General features: G+C 40.4%; 1 protein-coding gene across 2 annotated transcripts in view; it reads right to left on the minus strand.

Moving 5' to 3' along the window:
* TMEM212 (transmembrane protein 212) overlaps window positions 1–21,608 on the minus strand; it is a 40,165-nt gene extending 18,557 nt beyond the window's left edge. The window contains exon 1 of one of the 2 annotated variants that reach the window (XM_072996196.2): window positions 21,392–21,608. In XM_072996196.2, coding sequence (XP_072852297.2) covers window positions 21,392–21,547 — 156 coding nt within the window. In that variant the 5' untranslated portion in view covers window positions 21,548–21,608. The remainder of the gene's footprint in view (window positions 1–21,391) is intronic. The other variant, XM_078389653.1, reaches the window with a different exon arrangement.
* Window positions 21,609–22,220: the final 612 nt, after the last annotated feature.

Raw genomic sequence — 22,220 nt, forward strand, 5'->3', positions numbered from 1 at the left:
GGTGCTCACCCCAGTCTGACTGACCCGGCCAGGTTTCCTAAGAAGGTTATTTCTGGCAGCAACTTTCTATTTGGTGTTTAGACAGTGTTTTTGTAGGTCAGGGTTCGATCCAGATTGATTGCCAGATATTTTGGGACAAGGCAATGTTCCAAAATCTTGCATTGCCAGATAACTCGGAGCTTCCTCCCTGCTTCTCTGTTCTTTAAGTGGGATTTGGGGAAATGAGGGACCTGGATACTCAGCAGCTCCAATCTGAAACTCAGCAGGCTAGATGTGGTCCAAAGGATGGCGGCTTCCCTTTCTTAGAATGTGATTATAATGTGGCAAAAGTAAGGTAAATGTCTTTCTCTTGGATGAAGCACTCAAATCCATGCTCATGGGATATGATAGTCATATGGGGGGGGTCACTCTAATATCTGAAGAAGTGGACTTGAGTACAAATGTTTACATTAAAATATAACAGTAAGTCTTTAAGGTGCCACAATGTCTCTTGAGGTTGGTTTGTTTTTTGTCTGATACAGATTAACACAGTTACTTCTTTGAAAGAAGCAAGTGTAAATGTCTATCACTCAAAATATCACCATCATGAATTGATAGATTACTTTGTATGGATGTGAAAGCTGGACAGGGAAGAAAGCCAACAGGAAAAAAGATCAATTTATTCAGAATATGGTGCTAGAAGAGAGCTTTGCAGATACTCAAGGTCCTAAATCAAATTAAGCCTGAACTCTCCCTAGAGGCAAAAAGGATGAAACTGAGGTTGTCATACTTTGGACACATCGTGAAAAATGCAAGATGTGTTGGAAAAAAAGCTTTGATGATAGGAACAGTTGAAAGCAGCCGGAAAAGAGGAAGACCACATAGGAGACGGATCAATTCTATAAAGGAAGCCGTGGCCTTTGAGTTTGCAAGAACTGAGCAGACCTGTTAATTACAGGACACTCTGGAGGTCACTTATTCATGGAGGGTCACCAAAATTTGGAGGTGACATGATAGCAGATAACATCAAGAGAAATATTCAAATACCTCATGTATTTGCTTACTCCATGTCATGGTAATCGGCAATATAAAGCTGGAGAAGAACGACGTGATGTAATGGCACTACGTAACATGAACTGAAGTTCTGAAAATTCAAAAGTCATTCGCCTCTACTCATTGCCAGCCTGTTAATGCAATCAACTCTTTGGAGGCCAACCTCCTGTCACTTTGGAAGCTCATTACAAGGTGTCCTGTTCCGTTTTCCATGCCACTTGGTCTCACTTCCATCCTCATACCAAAACTCTGACTTCAGCAAAACCAACCACTCCTCGAAAATTCAGGTTCTGAGAACTTCTTTGAATTTTGCAGCTACTTGCCAGGATGCTTATGTTATCACTGGGTGGTCACTGTCTGTGTTACGAATGCCACCATGGACGTTCATTAATGGATATCCCTGTTCCACTTGGTTCGGTTTTTCATCCCCGTCATATGCACTGCATGTTGTTGTTGTTGTTGTTGTTGTTGTTACATGCTGACCAGTCAAATCTGACTTAGAGTGACCCTAACAGGCTTTTACGGTCAGTGAGGTATGAAAGGAGTGGTTTTACCAGTTCCACTCCCCCAGTGGGGAGAGATTCAACCCCCTGTCTCCAGAGTCCTAGGTATGCACTATATAAAAACCTAAATATTGGCTTAGATATTGTACTGTATTCCATGTATCTGAAGTAAATTGTTATTCATGAAAGAGCACATTGGAATAAATTTGCTAAGTTTAAGGATGCTTCTGTTCTTTTTTTTTTTTTTTCTAAAAGTAACTTGGGTCCTTTTTTATTTTTCATTTCATTTTATTTTATTTTATTTTATTTTTGAAAACTGATATGATTTCCCTTAATATTAAATGAAGGGGATTGGGATATAAAGGCATTGCCCATCATGGCAAACCTATAATCTATTTCCTGTTTGTTTCTGTTTGGACTAAACAGCGATACAACCGCACAGGAAACTCCCTTAAAAATCAATTGAACATGGGTCAAGAGCAAATGGCCACTGGCATCTTAGATCTCCCATACAGAACTATCCCTGGATTTAGGATCTTGTGATTTAAAACATTTAGGATCTTGTGATTTAAAATGTAATGGATTCTTCAAAATTAATAGGGTTGCAAAAAAAATCTCTCAGATAATAGTCTCTGTTTGTTTGTTTTTACATTTTTCCCTTGAATTACAAAGAGCCATGAACTATGTCTAGGCTGCCTCAGAGGAAGAAGAAAAAAAAGCTTGCCCAGACCCTTCTCTCAATCCACATTCCAAAAGGTGCCGGAACACCCTTTCTGAGCTGGCGATGTTGCTTCATAGCCAGCGATAGCAGGTGTCACTTAATACGTTCACTTTTCATTCTTTATAATGGGAATGCCATTTCTGTCTGCACAGAATATGTAGGTTTCCTGCCATTCTGATGGACTACGTTGCACCTGTAGCTTGTGAATATCTGTCCAGATGAGGCTAATGCACGAACTGTGTAAAATCCTACCAAAGTCATACCTGGCTGTGGCTTAATGTTCCTCGGCTCCGTTTTTGCTATGACTCAGCTCCCGATTGCTGGTTGAAACACAGCTGGCCCTTCCATTAGCCCCTGTGAGGCAGTACCTTGGGTTGGAAAAGGAGAGCAGATTTCCTCCACTGATCTGACAGTGCCCCTGCTGGCCACTGTGCAGCACTGCACTGTGCAGCTCTTCCAGTAGTGGAAGGCGAATGGTTACCTCTTGTTCTGTCCCATTCATTCCCTTGGCAGGTCTTCTCCTCCTCCTGCTCTGCTTGCTTATTTATGTGAGGAGAACAGTCACTATCTTGCAGTCCTCATGCAGGCAGGCAGAGGTTGGCACCACCATATCCTCCTCAGGTCCATGGGATAGCACAAACACTGTCACCACAAAGTTCTCCTTTTCAAGAGGAGGCTAAGAAGAGCCGGCAGATGCCACCATGGTCATGTTTTCTATCTCCTTCTTGAGTAGGAAAATGTGAAGAATGGGACAGGGAAGCTAATGTCCCTATCGATGTACCACCCCCCTCTTCCTACTGAACTGCCAGGGATCATAGGATGGCATTGACAAACTGGTAAACCAAGGTGTTGAATCTGAATTGTTGCATGCTGTTGTTGAAAAGTTCCCTTCTAAGTTAATGAATGCACTTGATTTGTAGAATCCTTTGTCTCCAAACATTATTAGGAAAGGGGAGGAAGGTCACCCTGGGAGAATGAGTGGGGATCACGGACAGTGACTGCCATCACCACTCTGCCCTGCATGAGCCAACACCAGAGGTGAAGGCTATTCTTTGCTTCTCACCTCTAGCTGAGAAGAGCTTTGGGTATCACTGGGTACAGAACTGTCATTACAAATTTGTGCCAAAAGATTTCCAGTTCAAAACCTCTCTACAACCATGACTTTACTTAGCAGTATAATTATGTTAAATTACCCTTTCTGATCTTTTGGTGCATGGTGCAGTCTGGAAAACTTAATATTTTGATTACAATTCCCAGAATCTTGGTAGACTCTGAGAACTGTGGTTGGAAAAAAGAAAGCGACTTCTCCCTGGTCTGGGAATGGAGAGCTGAGATGCACAATGACTGCATTCTGAAGGCTTTTCACATGTTCAGTGCATAGAAGTCTGAAGAAGATGGGAATCAAGATAGCATGTGCTGTCCTAGCTTCTGACTTTCCTGAATCCAGGTAAATATAACATAGAGTGTCACCACTGTATTTGCACATGGTCAAGGGTCAAGTCAAAAAAGGGGTATCCGCTTATGTGCATGGCTAAAAAAGGGGGGATGTATCACCAGAAAAGAGAGTAGCAGCAGAGGACTTCATAAGTACATATATATGACTACACATCTACAGAGGAAAAGGGAAAAATAATTTATTTAGATCTCACCATAGTGGGGAGAGCTGTGACCAAATCTGTACCTGTTCAGTCTGCTGTCCTGATCTAATTGTTCACAGGCAACTATAAGGTCTTGTGCTCTTTTCTTATTTTATCATTTTATCAAGGTAGTAGGCACACCTCTGAACATCAATAAGAAAAGAACCCAGACTTGGATCAAAGGATGCTCATCTACAAAGTCAAATGAATGGGTGACGTCAAGGAAAGCAGAAGTGATCTAAGCGATGTTTTTACAACAGCTGATCGGCGGTTCCAAAATGGCCACTGAGTGCCCAAAAGGGCCACCGCAAGTGTTTTCGCGCCCTGCCCTTGCTTACCAAGGGCATGAAAATGGCGGCACTATGGAGGAACTTCGCTGAACTGTGAGTTTGGGCCCCACAGGAACGCATTAAACTAAGTTTAATGCATTCCTATGAGGTTTTTCGATCCGTTTAGCGATGTTTTTGCATAGCGACGATTAATCCGGAACGGATTAACGTCGCTATGCGAGGCACCACTGTACTGCAGTTGTTGCTAGGTCAGTCCCATTGACAGGAGAATGTTAGGATCTTCCCTGTATTCACCAAATACAAAAACTGATCATTTAAGCCAACTTGAATGTTAACTCTGAAAACTTTGGAATTCTCATAGTACCAGAAAATAATCAATAACTCATGTAATGATAATTTTCTTTCTAATCGTGGTGCATGGAGGTTGATGGCTGACTAAATTAATATGTCATCTCCCTCCATGTTTTCACCATATATACAATGAAGGTGTGAAAGGGGCTTTATCAGCTCAGGAAAAAGTAATAGCAGAAATATAATCATTTATTTTCCTTATTTAAATTTTGTTTAAAACCTCTCTAGATCTAAATCTAGAGGTGTGGTAATCATAATTTTTAAAAATTGTTAATTTATAGTGAAACAGGTAGTAAAAGATTGCAATGCTAGATTTATAATAATACAGGGTAAAATGGGTTTGGAAGAGTATACTTTGGTTAATATTTATGCACCTAATAATAAACAAGGAGATTTTTATGACATGGTTATTAAAGAAATGGAGAAGGTAAAGAAGTGTTATGTTACTATGGCAGGGGATTTCAATATGGTTATGGATAAGACAAAGGATAAAACTTTTTATGATTGGAATGATGTTCTCCAAAGAAATACAATATTGAGCATGAATGTAAAAAATAACCACCTGAAAGATATTTGGAGGGTAATGAAAGGTGATGAAAGAAGATTCACTTATTTTTCAGCAGTATATAATAGTTATTCCAGAACAGATTTCATATTCACATCTCAAGATTTAATTCCTAAAATAGTTAATACTGAGATTAATTCTATAAAAATAACAGATCATGCTTTGATGTCAATGGAGATTGAGATTTAAAAAGATGATAAAGACTAAAAGATGGAGAATGGATATGTATTAACATTTTCCAGTACTCAAAGGTAATAGAAAAGATAAAGAAAGAATGGTTAGAATTATGGAAAATTAATGAAGCAGGAGGTACAAAATTAGGCCTGTTGTGGGACACAATAAAAGTACTTTCAAGAGGAAGAACAATAAGGGAATCCTGTAAACTGGAAAAAAATTAAGGAGATAAATATGAAAAAACCTGGAAGAATTGAGAAATTTGGAAAGCAAGTTTTTTAAGAAAGAGATAGAAGGATATTGGCAGAAATTCAGGCAAAGAGAAAGGAATTAGAAAACTTAGAGATAGAAAAAGTTCAGAGGGATTTGATGTATATAAAGAAGATTTTTTTGAATTTAGCAATAAAAGCTCAAAATTATTAGCTAGAATGTGCAAAAAAGAAGATTAAAAACACAATTGGGGTAATTAAAGATAGAACAGGTGAGATATGTAATATAATGAAAGATAAATTGAAGATTTTTCAAGAATTTTATCAGAAATTATATAAAGGACATAATGTACTGAAAGAGGATATAGAAAATTATATAAATTAGAATTTTAAAACTAAATTATTGGAATGTGATAAAAGAATATTAGAAGAAGAGATTAAAGAAGAAGAAATTGCCAAAGCCATTAATAAACTGAGAAATGGAATGGTAAAACACCAGACCCTGATGGATTGGGTCCAGAATATTATAAACATCTTAGTTCCATTTTGATACCTAAGTTTAAAATGTTTTATAATAAAATATTGGAAGGAGAGACAATGCCACCTTGGAAACACTCATTAACGATTCTTATTCCAAAACCCAACAAGGATATAACAAATCCGGGATCATACAGACCTATATCTCTAATAAATCAAGATGCTAAGATTTTTAGTGCTATATTTACAAATAGATTAAATGGATATATAGCAAATTATATTAAAGAGGATAAATGTGGCCTTATAAAGGGAAGACAAATTGATAATTTAACTTGGCGAGTTTTGAACATTATATATGAGGTAGAAAAGGAAAAAAACAAAGGCAACTGTTTTATCACTAGACATATTTAAGGCCTTTGTGTGGAATGGCCAACATTAAAGCTGTTTATAAATGGTTGGGGATTTGGTAGAAGATTTATTGGGATTATAGATCAATTATATTCATATAATACTTCAGAAGTAATAGTTAATGGTGGTTTAACAGAGCAGATTTTTCTAGGCTGAGGTACAAGACAAGGCTGTCCACTTTCACCAATATTGTTTTGTATGATTATAGAACTGTTAACTAATGCAATAAGAAATGATGAATTAATTAAAGGATTAGGTAAAAATGATGCAAGTAGGATTAATTTATTTCCTGATGATTCATTATTAACTATTTAAAACCCATTAGAAAGTATGGATAAAATTAAAAATCATTTAGAAAAATTTGGGGAAATAACAGGATTAACTATTAACTGGCAAAAAACACAAATAATGAAGTTTAATTATAATAAATATGAAAAAGAAACAATTGTAAATAAATATGGTTTAAAAATGTGTAGCTATAGTAAATATTTAGGTATAAATTTATTTAAAGTAACTCAAAAATCAAAGAAGCAAAATTTTAACAAATTAAAAAGTGATATTAAAGATAAATTACAGGAGTATTCTAAATTGAAACTATCGTGATTTGGGAGAATCGCTATGATCAAAATGAAAATATTACCAAAAATTACTTTTTTATTCAGGATGCTCTTAATGCAATTAGAAGAAGAAGATTTTAAGTATTGGCAGGAATTAATTAATGGATTTTGTAATCAAGGTAAAATATCAAGAATAAATAAAAGATATTAGCATAAGGCTCAAAAATGCAGGTATTCCTAATATAAAAATTATTATATAGCAAATCAACTAAGATTTAGTGGAGATATTATATATAATAAAGGAAGGTTAATTTGGTGGGATATGGAATCCTCAGAAATAAATGGAAATATTGAAAAATATTTGTTTAATGTAGTAAAAAGAAATACAATAAATCAGGTGAACAACACTTTTTGAAGAAACATGTTAAATGTCTGGAACAGATATATAAAAAAGTTATGTCCCTTTACTTTGCCATTAAAATTAGTGATCAAAATAGAAAATTTCCCAGCAAACGTGAAGGGTTTAGCTGATTTGTTTAAGGATATAAAAGTTGCCAGATTGAAGGATTGGATGATTAAAATGAGACTGAAGGATCAGATTATAATTAAACGTTAATAAACTATCATGGTATAATGATATACAATTAGATAGTTGGACAAATGAATGGTTGAAGACTAATGGCAAATGTAGAGAATGTACTAAGTATGAACAATTTCTATCATCACATGAAGACATGCAGAAAGATGCTTTGAGGAAGGGAGTAATAAGTAGAATTTATAACCTAATTTTGGAACAAGAGGAAAAAGAGACTGAAATAGAGGGTTTGAAATCAATTTGAGAACATGATTTAAAGACAGAAATTAAAACAGAGGATTGGACAAAAATTTGGAAGATGAAATTTTTAAGATTAATGTCGGTAAGAATGAAGGAATTTTTTTAAAAAAAATTAGCTTAAGGTGGTACATGCTCCAGTGAAATTGAACATAAATTCAAACTATTCTAAGGCCTGTTGAAAATGTGATGAAGAAATTGGCATGTACAGTGGTGCCTCGCATCGCTGTGTGAAACATCGCTGAGCGGGGCAGAAAAGCCCATTGGAACGCATTAAACATTGTTTAATGCGTTCCAAATCGGCTGAAAACTCACCGTTCAGCGATGCTTCTGGGGTCCGGCAGCCATTTTCGCGCCCTCCCCTCGCTGAACGAGGGCACGAAAATGGCTGCGATCAGCTGTTCCGCGGCTTCAAAATGGCCACCGGAACAGCCGAAAGGGCCGGGCGCAGCGTTTTTGCGCCCTTGGTAAGCAAGGGGAGAGCGCGAAAACGCTGCGCGCAACCATTTCAGCAGTTCCGGCGGCCATTTTGAAGCCGCGGAACAGCTGATCGGCGGGTCGCAAAGCGAAGGTCGGTAAGCAAACCGCTTACCGACCTTCGCTCTGCGATTTTCGCCCATTGGGGCCATCGCTGTGCGATCGCATTAGCGATCGCAAAAGCGTCCTCGTAGAGCGAATTCATCGCTCTACGAGGCGCTCGTTGTGCGAGGCACCACTGTATTATCATATGTGGTGGGAGTGTAAATTGATTCAGAAATGTAGGAAACTGATTTTTAAGGAAATACAGTATGTGATATATTTGGAAAAGATATCAAGCTTAATTCTAAAATTGCTTTGCTGTCAATTTGTAATAAGATAGAACTTGATTATTTAATTATTTATTTATTCTATTTATATCCCACCTATCTGGTCAGTTATGACCACTCTAAGCGGCTCAAAGAAATTGATTTGTAATTTTAGGACAAGTGCTAGAATATTAATAGCTATATTCTGGAAAGATAAAAATGATATTAAATTAAAGATTTGTATAATGGATGATAAATTGACTACTGAACTTATGATGAAAAGAGGGGAAATAAATTTAAATATTTTATGCTATTTGGGGTAGGTTTATTGAATTTGTATTAGTGAAAGGAAAGGGGAAAGCCTCTAAGAAACAATCAATACAATTTTGGAAAGGCGGTTCGTAATAAAAGTATTGCTCCAAAGGGTCCTGTGGGTATGGGGGTGCACTTTGTTTTAGATTGTATTAATAAGCATTTTGTATTCTTGTATTTGTTTTGGAAATTTAAAAAAAACAAAAAAACACGAAGTGACTCAGAAGAATCAAACCAATAGGGTGAAAACCTTCAAGCGCACAAAGAAAACAGTTACATGTGAACAAAAATACAAGGGAAAGCCTTGTAACGATCGTCAAAAATACAAGAAAATTAATGAAAGTGTAGGTATCCATCAAATCAACTGTTAAATGTGTTTGAGAGCCTTGTAGAAAAAGCGAGGAGGCTCCAAATTATCTGTTGTGAAGTATAAGCTTTGGCGCCCCCTCACTTGTTGAAATAAGGGAGGGACCAGAACTGAGAAATATCCTGTCTTTCGTAACTATCCTTGAAACAAAGACAGTGCTGGAACCAGGCAGGAGAATCTATGGTGAGACTACAGTTCTGGACCCCTAACTTCATATTATAGAATCACAGAACAATTGAGTTGGAAGGGGCCTATAAGGCCATTAAGACCAACCCCCTGCCCAATGCACAAATCTAAATCAAAGCAGATCTGACAGATGGTTGTCTAATTTTTTATTGAATGCCTCCAGTGGAGAGCTTACCACTTCCCAAGGAAATTAGTTCCATTGTCATACTGCTCTAACAGTTAAGAAGATTTTCCTGATATTCAGCCTAAATCTGTCTTCCTGTATATTGAGACCACTATTATGAGACCTGCACTCTGGGATGATCAAGAACTGATCTTGCTCCTCCTCAGTATAACTATCTTTCAAGTTTTTGAAAAGTGCTTCCCTCAGTCTTTTTTTCCCCTCAAGGCTAATCGTGCCCAGTTCTTTCAGTCTTTCCTCATATAGCTTGGTTTCCAGTCCCCTGATCATCTTTGTTGCCCTCCTCTGAACTTGTTCCAGTTTGTTGGCATCCTTCTTAAAGTGTGGTGTCCAGAACTGGACACAGTACTTAGGTAAAGGTAAAGGTTCCCCTTGACAATTTTTGTCCAGTGGTGTTCGATTCTGGGGGGGCGATGCTCATCCCCGTTTCCAAGCCATAGAGCCAGTGTTTTGTCCGAAGACAATCTTCCGTGGTCACATGGCCAGTGCGACTTAGACACAGAACGCTGTTACCTTCCCACTGAGGTGGCCCCTATTTATCTACTTGCATTTGCATGCTTTCGAACCGCTAGGTTGGCGGGAGCTGGGACAAGCGACGGGCACTCACTCCATCACGTGGATTCGATCTTACGACTGCTTGGTCTTCTGACCCTGCAGCAGCACAGGCTTCTGCGGTTTAGCCCACAGCGCCACCACATCCCCTACTGACACAGTACTTAAGGTGAGACCAAACCAGTGTGAAACAGAGGATTAGTATTTCACAGGATTTGGAGACTTATACTTCTGTTCATGCATCCAAAAATAGCATTCACCTTTTTTGTAGCCACATCACACTGTTGGCTCATATATACAGCTTGTAATCTACAACAATTCCAAGATCCTTCTTACTTATAGTATTACTGAGCCAAGTATCCCCCATCTTGTTACTGTGCATTTGGCTTTGTTTCCCCCCCCCATATTGTCATACAGGCATTCCGAATGTCAGTTATGTTTCGTAAATTTAGAAGTACAGTGGTGCCCCGCTTGACGATTACCCTGGTAGACGAAATCACTTGATGACGATGTTTGCATGGGTTTTTTTCGCTACATGATGATCAGTTCCCTGCTTCGGGAACCAATTCTTCACATTACGACAATTTTAAAACAGCTGATTGGTGGGTTGCAAAATGGCTCCCCGCTGTGCAAAATGGCTCCCCGCTGTTTTCAGGACTGATTGCTCGCTATACAGGCATCGGAAAATGGCTGCCGTATGGAGGATCTTCACAAAAGGAGCAGGTATTTCCCCCATTGGAACGCATTGAACCGGTTTTCAATGCATTTCAATGGGGTTTTTTATTTCGCTTGTCGACAATTTCAATCTACAGCGATTTTGCTGGAACGGATTATCACTGTCAAGCGGGGCACCACTGTACTCATTATCCCTGTAGACAGCCACCATAGATAATGAGAGTACAAAATTCAGGTAGCTGGATCAGTCCGTACGAATGCATGATAGGCAGATCTTTTATAAAGTTAATGGCTCTTACCTGCCCGTTCAATAGGAACTCATCCAATTTTGCAACATAAATAGGGATTGTGTTGTTAAGTCATTAAGCTGTGTCTGACTCTTTGTGACCCCCATGGACCAGAGCCCGCCAGGCCCTCCTGTCTTCCACCGCCTCCCGGAGTTTGGTCAAAATAGGGATAGCTTGTGGCAATGTATGGTTCCTGAGAAAATCCATTTCTCTCACAGCTTTTGTGAGAACTGCAACTAAGCTTAGAGGGAACAGAGTATCTTGAAGGGTCTGGCAGATGATCTCATAGTTCCTGCTACTCAAAAAGAGCCCAGGCTTTGACCCAGCAAGGAATGGCTTCACTACACCCTCGTTTATAGCCTCGGATGAGGATGTTCATCGTTTATTGTTTCAAGACTGTTATTTTCCAAAGAAGCCTCCTGAACGTTGACAATTTTGCATTTTGTTTTGTTTTGCTTTTGACAGCTCCTCCAACTTCCATTGTTTTAAAACACAGATTTTCACATTCATGGCCGTTTACAGCAACAACAAACTAAGCCTTTGAGTAGATTTCTTAAGAGACTAAGCCTGAAATTATAATTTTGGCAACACCATACCATTAAAAAGTTCCCATGAACAAAAGCAGAAACATCTGGAGTCACGAGTGGTTGTTGGCAAATTTTATCAAGCAAAAAAAAGGGGGAGGGCTTTGCAAAAGAGCTGAGACAGTTTCTAGCCAGAATAAATAATACAACAAAATAAGAGCATTGTGATGAGCCATTGCAGCATGTGAGGAGGGCCAAACCTTGTTTGCTGACAGCTTTTCCAACCAAGATTACCTGCACTTACACATATGAAGAAGGGAGCAAAGAGAAATGGACTGAGAAAAAGCTATTTCAAACTTTGCTGGGACAGCTTCAGCCAGAGAGTTTTCACTACTAGATGACCAGTTTTCCATTTTCCTTCAAGGGAGTTTGCTTCCAACCCAAATTTCTTGAAACCGTAGTTTTTGGATAAGTTTTAATTGTTGCTGTTATGTGTTTTTTTCCATGGTCTTTGCCAGATGGTTTTCATCTATAAAGCCAAGACTTAAAAAATATTATAAACCACAGGCCAGTGGCCAATGATTTGGATGGTTATTTTGAAAGGAGACATAACAGTTACTTAACAATCCCAGAGCAGGTCCAAGGTTTTGATGCTCACATTTAAGGTAAAGATAAAGGTTCCCCTTGACATTTAGTCCAGTCATGTCCGACTCTAGGGCACAGTGCCCTTGATTTTAATGCTTTGCTCCATGTTTTGCCATCATTTAGATAACTGTTCGTTGCTGTTTGTTTTTATTTTATTAATGCCTTAATTTTTGTTAAGTTATTATTTATTACAGTATGTTTTAATGATTGTTGTAAACCACCCAGAGAAGTGCTTCACACTAAGGGTAAGGTAAGGTAAAGGTTCCCCTTGACAATTTTTTTGTCCAGTCGTGTTCGACTCTAGGGGGCGGTGCTCATCCCCGTTTCCAAGCCATAGAGCCAGCGTTTGTCCGAAGACAATCTTCCGTGGTCACATGGCCAGTGCGACTTAGACACGGAACGCTGTTATTTTCCCACCCAGGTGGCCCCTATTTATCTACTTGCATTTGCATGCTTTCGAACCGCTAGGTTGGCGGGAGCTGGGACAAGCGACGGGAGCTCACGCCGTCATGTGGATTCGATCTTACGACTGCTTAGTCTTCTGACCCTGCAGCACAGGCTTCTGCGGTTTAGCCCGCAGCGCCACCACATCCCTCACACTAAGGGAGCAGTATATAAATCCATCCATCAAACAAACAAGCAACTATAATTCTGTGTCTCCCAACTATACACACTCTTTCTCTTTTCTTGGTTGGCCTTCCCTTCTTAGCCTTCTCTTTTTGACCTTCACCTCTTCTTCTGGTTCGCTTCCCTTTGCTAAGTTTTTGTGTTCACCGAGATTATTCCCCTGAGATGGGCAAACATGGAACTTTTCACTTTCTACCACATTTCAGATTTTTAAAAAAGAAAAGAAAACCTCCACATTCCTCCTGCTCCAAATACGAACAAGGTTGCTATCTTCATACATTCTTCCCAAACAAACTGAATTGAAATTCTCCCCTATCTGCACCAATTAAGCTGAATGGGTACAGCTCATACTGCCACAGAGACATCGATGTTATATATGCCTGCTATATTGGTGTTAAAACTGAGGAGCCTCTTCAAAAAAAGAAAAAAAGAAAAAGGAGGAGCCCTCTTGTGATTGAACACTGTTGTTGTTCCATGCCATCAAGTGGCCCTTGGCTTATGGTGGCCCAATGAATGAGCGATCTCCAAAATGGCCTGTCCTCAACAGTCCTGCTCAGTTTTTGCAAACTCAAGTCTGTGGGTTCCTTTAGGGAGTCAAACCATCTCGTATTTCGCCTTCCTCTTTTCCTACTGCCTTCCACTTTTCCCAGCATTATTGTCTTTTCGATAATCCTTCCTTCTCATGATGTCCCTATAGTAGGACAGCATCTGGTTCATCATTTTTGCCTCCAGAGGTAGTTCGTCCATGATTTGGTTTAGGACCCCCTTGTTTGTCTTCCTGGCAGCCTAGGGTAATGGCAAAGCTCCCCTCCAGCACCATATTTCGAACAAATAATTTTTCCCACTTTCCAGCTTTCATATTCATACCTGGTGATTGGAAATGCACGGGTCCAAATGATATCAGTCCTTAAATACTCAACTCCCTGGGTCTACATGATTTTTAAAAATTTTCAGATTCTTTCTCTCCAGAGTGGGAAGGAATTTGTGAGTTTTGTTAAAAGTCACATCAAAGACAAAAATGCTATCAAATTCTCGTCCATTCCCTACCGTTGTCTTCTTATTCTGCAGCATCTTCTTCTCCGGTGACCTGGCTGCTTCTACTGTGGAGCAACCTGTTGGTGCACTGTTGTGACTGAAAACTACAAAGCATAAAGCACAGCTTGGAAAGTTACTTTTAAGAATAATGAATACAAGAACATGCTGAGACCATGCATTACCGAACAGTAGTAGCCAGATTCTCTGAGCCCCAGAAAAATCATCTTGCCACTTCCCAGTTATGAATGACTTCTGCATTCTAATATACATTATATGGTCATATTAGAAATAACTTTTCAAGCTGTGCATCCTGGTTTGTAGCCTTGTCAGGAAACCCTGATTAAGTCTCTACCAGGAACTCACCAGCTAGTTTTAGCTCTATCTTTTTTTTGTCTATCAGATTTAGAAACCACTGCACCTCTATCAGATTAAGGCACCTGCAAGAGATGGAACATGGATCAATTCTAGCAGCATATGTGATGGAAAGGCAGATGAAAGTACCCCTAGCTGGTTAGCAAGAGTGTTTCTCTTCCCACCTAGGACCAAAAATGGATGTACATATGTAGTTATTATACAATAGGCCGCCTGTATCCATAGGGGATTGGTTCCAAGCTCCCCATGGATACTGAAAACTGTGGATAATAGTAAATGCTATTAGCACAGTAAAAGAAATAAACCCAGAAAAAATATTTTCACAATGTATCAACAAGAATACATAGCATAGTTTCTGGTTCCCTATAATAGCCAGTTCTGGTAAATACATCATGAAAATACATACAGTATTTCTAGTTTTTTTCTTTTAATATTTTCAGACCGTGGATAAGTGAAACTGTGAATACTGATCTCACGCATACAGCGGTCCAACTGTATTTGGATGAAAGCTAGTGTAGGGTAGTGGGTAAATTTGATGGACTAGGACTCAGGAGATCTGGGTTCAAATCACCTCTTGCATATGGAAACTCCTTGAGCAAACCACTCCTTGAAGATTTCACATCTCACAAAAACCCTATAAGCTTTGCCATAAGTAGCATTTGACTTGACAGCACTTTAGCAACTTATTTGGATGGGGAGAAAAGTATGTGAGGAATTTTCTGCTTACATAACAAAATGACATGGCTGGTTTAGGGACTATTCCCCTTGGGTAACTTGTTGGACCTTTTGTTGTTCTGCCTCAATCCTTTTGGGCTCGTCCTGTACAACTCTAATCCAAAGCATTTGCTCAGCACAGAGGGGAAAATACAGAGCCAAGAGAGGATCTGATTTGTGAAACAACTCTGTGTTCCCATCCACGTAAATTTGTCCCCAAACATTTATGTACACTGATTTCTTGCTTGTCAACAGTTTGGGGAAAGGGCTTACAAGGGGAACATATCTCGACAAATTGGAGCCTTGGGTCCACACCAGACAAGACAGTGACCCTTATATCTAGAAGCAGTTCTTCCTAATGCAATGAAAAAGAAGTGATCATCAAGGTGTGATTCTAAAACATGTAAAAAAGCAGAAGCATGGCTGCCATTAGAACGATCACTGGAATTTAAACAATGGCTTCTTTTGCATGTCCATTCTCTGAAGATGTGCGCAACAAAGAAGATCAATTTGCTAGGTAGAAAACATTGTAAGAGCAGAAAAGACTGGTTCATTGTTTCCTCTAGTGAGGCCCTGACTGTCTCTTTTCTTTTCTTTTTCAAGAAATGCAGGAAAGTATGCTGGGGAGCTGTAAAACCACAGAACTCAGAAGTCAATACAGATTGCAGTATGGGTGGTATGTGATTTACAGCTTTGGGTTCTTATAAATATACAGCCTTACTGAATGTCTGTCAAAAGCATTCATTTCCACCCTCTCATTTGAGCTGCCTGTATCCCTGCCATTTCGATAAACAGTATTTCACTGAATCAGCTCTCATGGCCACATGAAAATTCTTCACAGTGCTTCGTCTCACCACAATATTCATGGGGGAAAAGCCCCAACCAAAGCAATAAGGAAATAGTTCACTCATCTATAGAACCACTGGCTTCAGAAGGATTACATTGCTAGTTTCACAAAATGGTATATTGTTTTGTGCAGCTAAAGTCCCTATTGAGTTCTGTGGCGAAGTCTTTGGAATGCTGCACGCCTGGAAGAGAATGAAACTTGAACAATCAAGATACTCTTCCATTTACTCCAAAATCCTGCCTCCAGGAAAGACGCAGCAAAAACTGTATGAACTAAATGTTTTGCATGGTGGGTTTTTTAAAAAAGAAGAAACTAACTGACATCAGCTTGCTTTTAGCATGAAATGGGAAAGAACTGTTCTTACTTTGGCTTTCCCAAGCTATCCATCTGGGGCTCAAATTATGTGTTACACAGATTTTCCTATCTGTGTGTGTTTAAAAAGAAGAAGAATCGGAGCAAAATAAACTAACCCCTGTTGACGGAAGAAAAAGAGACAATTCTCCAGTGAAAAACACTAGGATTTCATGTGCTTAGCTAACATCATGTAGCTGCTGGTTTTTACTTCAGTGTTTTCCCTGCCAAACCCAATGCAAACTGTGGAACAGATAACCAGGGTACTTGCACCTTCAGTGTGCACTTTCCAGGAGTTTGGAAAAGAGGCAGGAAAAGTGGGGCCCAATCCATGGACAAGCCATGTGGTGCTGAATACTTCCTGACACTTCAACTGGAGACCAAACAACCGCAGGGAGTGGTGACCACAGCATTAGATTGGGGGAGTGGCCATTCTACTTGACATCTATTGTCCCCCTGCTTATTTAATTTATATGCAGAATACATCATGCGAAAGGCTGGACTGGAGGAATCCCAAGCTGGTATCAAGATTGCTGGAAGAAATATCAACAACCTCCAATATGCATATGATACCACTCTGATGGCAGAAAGTGAGGAGGAATTAAGGAACCTTGTAAGGAGGGTGAAAGAGGAGAGCGCAAAAAACGGTCTGAAGCTCAACATCAAAAAAAACTAAGATCATGGCCACTAGTCCCATCAACTCCAAGCAAATAGAAGGGGACGATATGGAGGCAGTGACAGATTTGACTTTCTTCGGCTCCATGATCACTGCAGATAGTGACAGCAGCCACAAAATTAAAAGACGCCTGCTTCTTGGGAGGAAAGCGATGACAAACCTCGAAAGCATCTTTAAAAGCAGAGACGTCACCTTGCTGACAAAGGTCTGCATAGTCAAAGCTATGGTTTTTCCAGTAGCAATGTATGGAAGTGAGAGCTGGACCATAAAGAAAGCTGACTGCCGAAGAATTGATGCTTTTGAATTGTGGTGCTGGAGGAGACTCTTTAAAGTCTTCCGGACTGCAAGAAGAACAAACCTATCCATTCTAAAAGAAATCAACCCTGAGTGCTCACTGGAAGGACAGATCCTGAAGCTGAGGCTCCAATACTTTGGCCATCTCATGAGAAGCGAAGACTCCCTGGAAAAGACCCTGATGTTGGGAAAGCGTGAAGGCAAGAGGAGAAGGGGACAACAGAGGGACGAGATGGTTGGACAGTGTCATCGAAGCTACCAACATGAATTTGACCCAGCTCCGGGAAGCAGTGGAAGACAGGAGGGCCTGGCGTGCTCTGGTCCATGGGGCCATGAAGAGTCGGACATGACTAAACGACTAAACAACAACAAGTCCATGAGTGGAGGAACCAACCCTGTCTTGTACACCTCTATTGCAAAATATTAATAATCATCATCTTTGAACTGCAGAGTGGTTTGCAGACCGCGAGCTCCAGAGCAATTGGAAGGGAGCGCGCAGCTCATGGCGAAAGCGGAAGGTGAGTGGACGGTCCGGCCCCAGGAGACTGGACCCTCGTTATGTCTGCCTGTGCTGGGGTATTCATATTCGTATACAGATATGAATACCCCCATCTCTACTCCCAACCTCTGGCTCTGCAGCCAGATACATACAGTACCTAAACCACTGAGCAGTTCTAAGTGAACTCTCACAAGACATCTTTCTCAGGATTCCCTGTCCTTTGATTGCCTGCTTTGTTTAAGCCAGCACATCTCTCACCACACGAGACAGGGATTCTTAGATGCCTAGTCATGCAGAAAATACTGCAGAGAAGATACATTATCATGTAATGAATCTTACTTTGAATTATGAAACTATGAAAGTCTCTCTTTTTTGGGAAGGAGGGAGACACTGTTATTACACATTTGCAATAACCAGATTCATTTTAACAAGCAGATTAATTTCATTTTCAGCAGCACCAGCATAATTGCCTAACTCAGAGTGGAGACAATACTCCAAGGTCTATGGCAGAACTTCTTCCTAACACCTGCTAATGATTCTTTTAATTGGTGATTGGAAAGATCCATGCAAAGCCTCTGCTATGCCACTATATGTCTTTCCTCTGCACTGTGGTAGATAAAACAGAGCAGTTTGTAATTTGCAGTGTCTACACTTTAAGGTTTAGAGAGAAGAAAGATGTCATAGTGGATATTTCTTAGAGCTGAAATGCTGGGGCATTTGCAGCTACTTCTAACTTCCTTATTCCATCCGGCTTTGGTTGCAGTTCTTACAGTAACAAGAAGATGGTTTTTTTCCCAACAAAAATACTTGTGCGCTGTTGTGAGACTGGAGGTGAGAGCACTACCACTCTCGCTGGAATGCCGTCGCTCCCTCTCACTGCAGAGAAGGAGATTCAGACCATGCCCGCCTCTCCTCCTAGGAAAACTTAGCCGCAGGAGACAGACCCCGAAAAATAGAGAGGGAGATGTGGAAGCTGACAGTTAGAAGAACTGGGGAAGAAACAGCAGGAAGAGAGCGGAAGCTGAGGGTGGAGATAGAGGTGGGGTTTGTTGTTGTTGTTTGGTCGTTCAGTCGTGTCCGACTCTTCGTGACCCCCATGGACCAGAGCACGCCAGGCCCTCCTGTCTTCCACTGCCTCCCAGAGTTGGGTCAAAGAGGCGGGGTAGCAGATATAAAGAGAGTGGAACACTCTCCCTACCGAAATTCGGCTGGCACCCTCGCTGGGCGTTTTCAAAAGCCAGTTTAAAACTTGGTTATTTAAACAGGCCTTCCCTCCAGTCAATTAAGTGTTTCCCCCCCCCCCCTTCTTGAGTCTTGCCATCTTGGAGATGTGTTATTTAGAATTAATTGCAATAATTGTATTTTTATATATGTATTCTTGATGTGTTTTAATCTATGTAAGCCGCCCCGAGTAGACGTTGTCTAGAGGGGCGGGGTAAAAATTGAATAAATAAATAAATAAATAGATAGATAAATAGATAAATAGATAGATAGATAGATAGATAGATAGATAGATAGATAGATAGATAGATAGATAGATTGATTGATTGATTGATTGATTGATTGATTGATTGATTGATTGATTGATTGATTGATTGATTGATTGATTGATTGATTGATTGATTGATTGATTGATTAAAAGGAGAGAGGAGCAGTTGCCACCAGGTTGGGAGTTGATATGGATGCAGGATCCATGGACAGGCATATGGGAATGACTCAGAGTGCCCAGAGAGGAGGCAGATTACCAGAGACGGAGAGAAATACAGTACCACCAAACCCTCTCACTGGGGCGAGGTGGAGGCCATAGAGTGGAGGAGGAGGCTAAGAGAAGAGAAGGACAAGGTAGAAAGAGAGAGGCGTGAAAGACTTGAATGGAGGGTGAGGGAAATGAAGATGAGGGAGTACCAGGATGATCATGGCAGACCTTCACCTGCACCCAGGACCCCATCTGGTTGGACAACCGAGACGATGACACGGTCCCCTTACTGGAGGCAGAGACAGGACCCGTACTAAACACCGATCTGTCACTAGACTGGCCCGAACTCTGGAGCCCTGAAGGAGGAAATCCTTTCCAAACTGAAGATTGGAAACTCCTTCCATCTGTTGTTGGAAGGAGACAAATGTTGGACTGCTTTTGCAGACCCTGGTTATTTGTTAAAAACCCCAATAAATGTTACCCTTGTTTTGAAACCTCGCAGATCTGCTGATTTATTCAAACAAAGACAAGAGCCCAAGATTGAACACTCAGAGCTGTTCCTCCTGTAATACAAAGTACTTTGGGGTGACTTGTGCTCCAAAATTCTGAATTTCTAGTAGAAGCATCTGTTTTGTACAAGGTAGAAGTACAGAGACCCATGGAGGAGAATAGTGATAAGTTCCCCAAAATCTGCCTGATTTTCATTAACTGGCACTGAAAGTCTCAATAACTTACTCTGAGATGTTTGTAGGAGAAAGAATAAAATACGTTTCTTAGACTTGTGTGTACTGCTTTTTTTTTTTACTGTACACATGCTTGGCAACTAACCGGACTCATCAACAGCAAACAAAACAATAGCCATCAACAGACTAGAGAGACGGGAAAAGCACTCAGCAGGAAAGCAGTGCTCGCTATGAATTCAAAGGCTGGAAGGAACTATTGATTAGTGTTGGATAGACAGACAATAACCCCAGCCTAGAAATGTCCCTCCCAATCACACAAACTACAGATAGCAGGTAAGGTAGCAAACAAAACCCCAACCACTTGGTCCTGCGCAAGTAATTAAAACCCATTACCATTGCAGAAGACTCGCTCCTGGTGGAGATGAAAGCTGCAAAAAACTGCTTGTTAATATAGATTGAGGGTAGGTGCCTGCAATTTTTTTCTGAACTTTCTATGGCTCTGGGTCTCTCCTGATGAACATCTGAGTATCAACATGGTTTACTACACTGCTGCAGAAAATCATCCAGAGCTGTAGGCAGACAGATGTAGATCCAACAGTTCGTTTTCTAGTTACAGTCAACCCTCAACTTACGAATGTCCCTACATATAAACTTTTCCATTTACGAATGGCTCCGTTCGCAAAAATTGGCATCAACTTGCGAACAGAGCCTCGACCTACGAGTGAGGTTGAGTCTCCATTCGCACGTCAATGCCATTTTTTGTGAACGGAGCAATTGGCGCCTTCGGAGGTCTCAAAGGGCTTTCCCCCTGAAATCGGAGGAAGCCCTTTGAGACCTCCGAAGGCAAAAAGGCAGGGAGAAAGGGCTGGAAATTCAAATTTCCCATCCTTTCCCCCTGCCTTTTTGTCTTCAGAGGTCTCAAACAGCATCCTCCGATGTCGGTGGGAAAGCCCTTTGAGACCTCCAAAGGTAATTTTTTGAAATGTTGGAATGGATTAACTCTGTTCAAATGCATTTCAATGGAAAATGGTACTTCGACTTACAAACTTTTTGACATACAAACGCCGTTCCAAAATGGATTAAGTTCATAAGTCGAGGTACTACTGTAGTGATAATAACTGTCCTGTTGCTCTCCACTTCAGTATCACAGAAATACAGCATAACAGAAACATCACACTGAAACTTTTATAGTATGCAAATTAAGAATGGCAAATCTTTTCATCATCCAGAGACGTTCCAGAAACCCAAACTTTCTCTAAAATGAACTAGCCACTAAGCGAATCAACAATACACTTAAACATCCAGGTCGGAGATTAGTTCTGCCTACCAAAGCGCCGCTCCAGATGGGAGAAGCAATGCGAACACTCCATCCGACAAACCAAGGCTTATAGGAAAAAACAGGAAAGAAGGCAATTATTCCAGAGATGAGACTTAAAACCCCAAAGGAAATAAGTATTCTTCCAGTGATTGCAAACAGGTTCATTTTGAGTCTCTCCTCATCTCTCTGTGTTTGACTTGTGCTAATGTTTTGCCGTAAAAGCCAGGGTGACACATACCATGACACACACACAGAAGTGTCTTGGAGACAGTAGTCAAGGTTCTTTCTTGTTACTTTCCTTCTCAGATGAAACACAGTTTAGCTTGGAGCACTGCTGCATCAGAGTGCAGGGCAGTGAAAAGGAGTCAATGTGAAGTTCTACCACGTTGCAAGAAGAATCACACAACCCCTCCTCTCCTGATACCAAAAGCTCAGTGTGTGCAGGAGGAAATCTATAAGAGCTTTCTTGAGCCCTTTCCCTCCCTTTTCCTCTGCTAGTCCTCAGCTGGATTCCTCTGGTGTCCCCAAAATACAAGCCTGTCCTTACCCTTCATCAGTGGTGTAATGGTCAATTTGGAACTGGGAATGCTCATCCTGATATTCCCCACAGCCGGCCTCTCCGAGTTAAAAAAAAATAGGCAGCTTCTTCAATCCCTACCAACAAATGAAGAACGGGTCTTTTGTAAAGCTAAAAGCTTTTAATAACTCAATCAAGAACAAACCTGCCTCAAATACCTTGCCCTACAAGAGGGACAGCTTGCAGCAACATCCTGCTCCCAGGAAAATCCATTGATTTCCCAGTCATTGTGAGGATTGCAGCTTAGCTCAGGAGAAGCAA

Source organism: Pogona vitticeps, chromosome 3 (genome assembly GCF_051106095.1).
Source record: "Pogona vitticeps strain Pit_001003342236 chromosome 3, PviZW2.1, whole genome shotgun sequence".
Classification (NCBI taxonomy): Eukaryota; Metazoa; Chordata; class Lepidosauria; order Squamata; family Agamidae; genus Pogona; species Pogona vitticeps.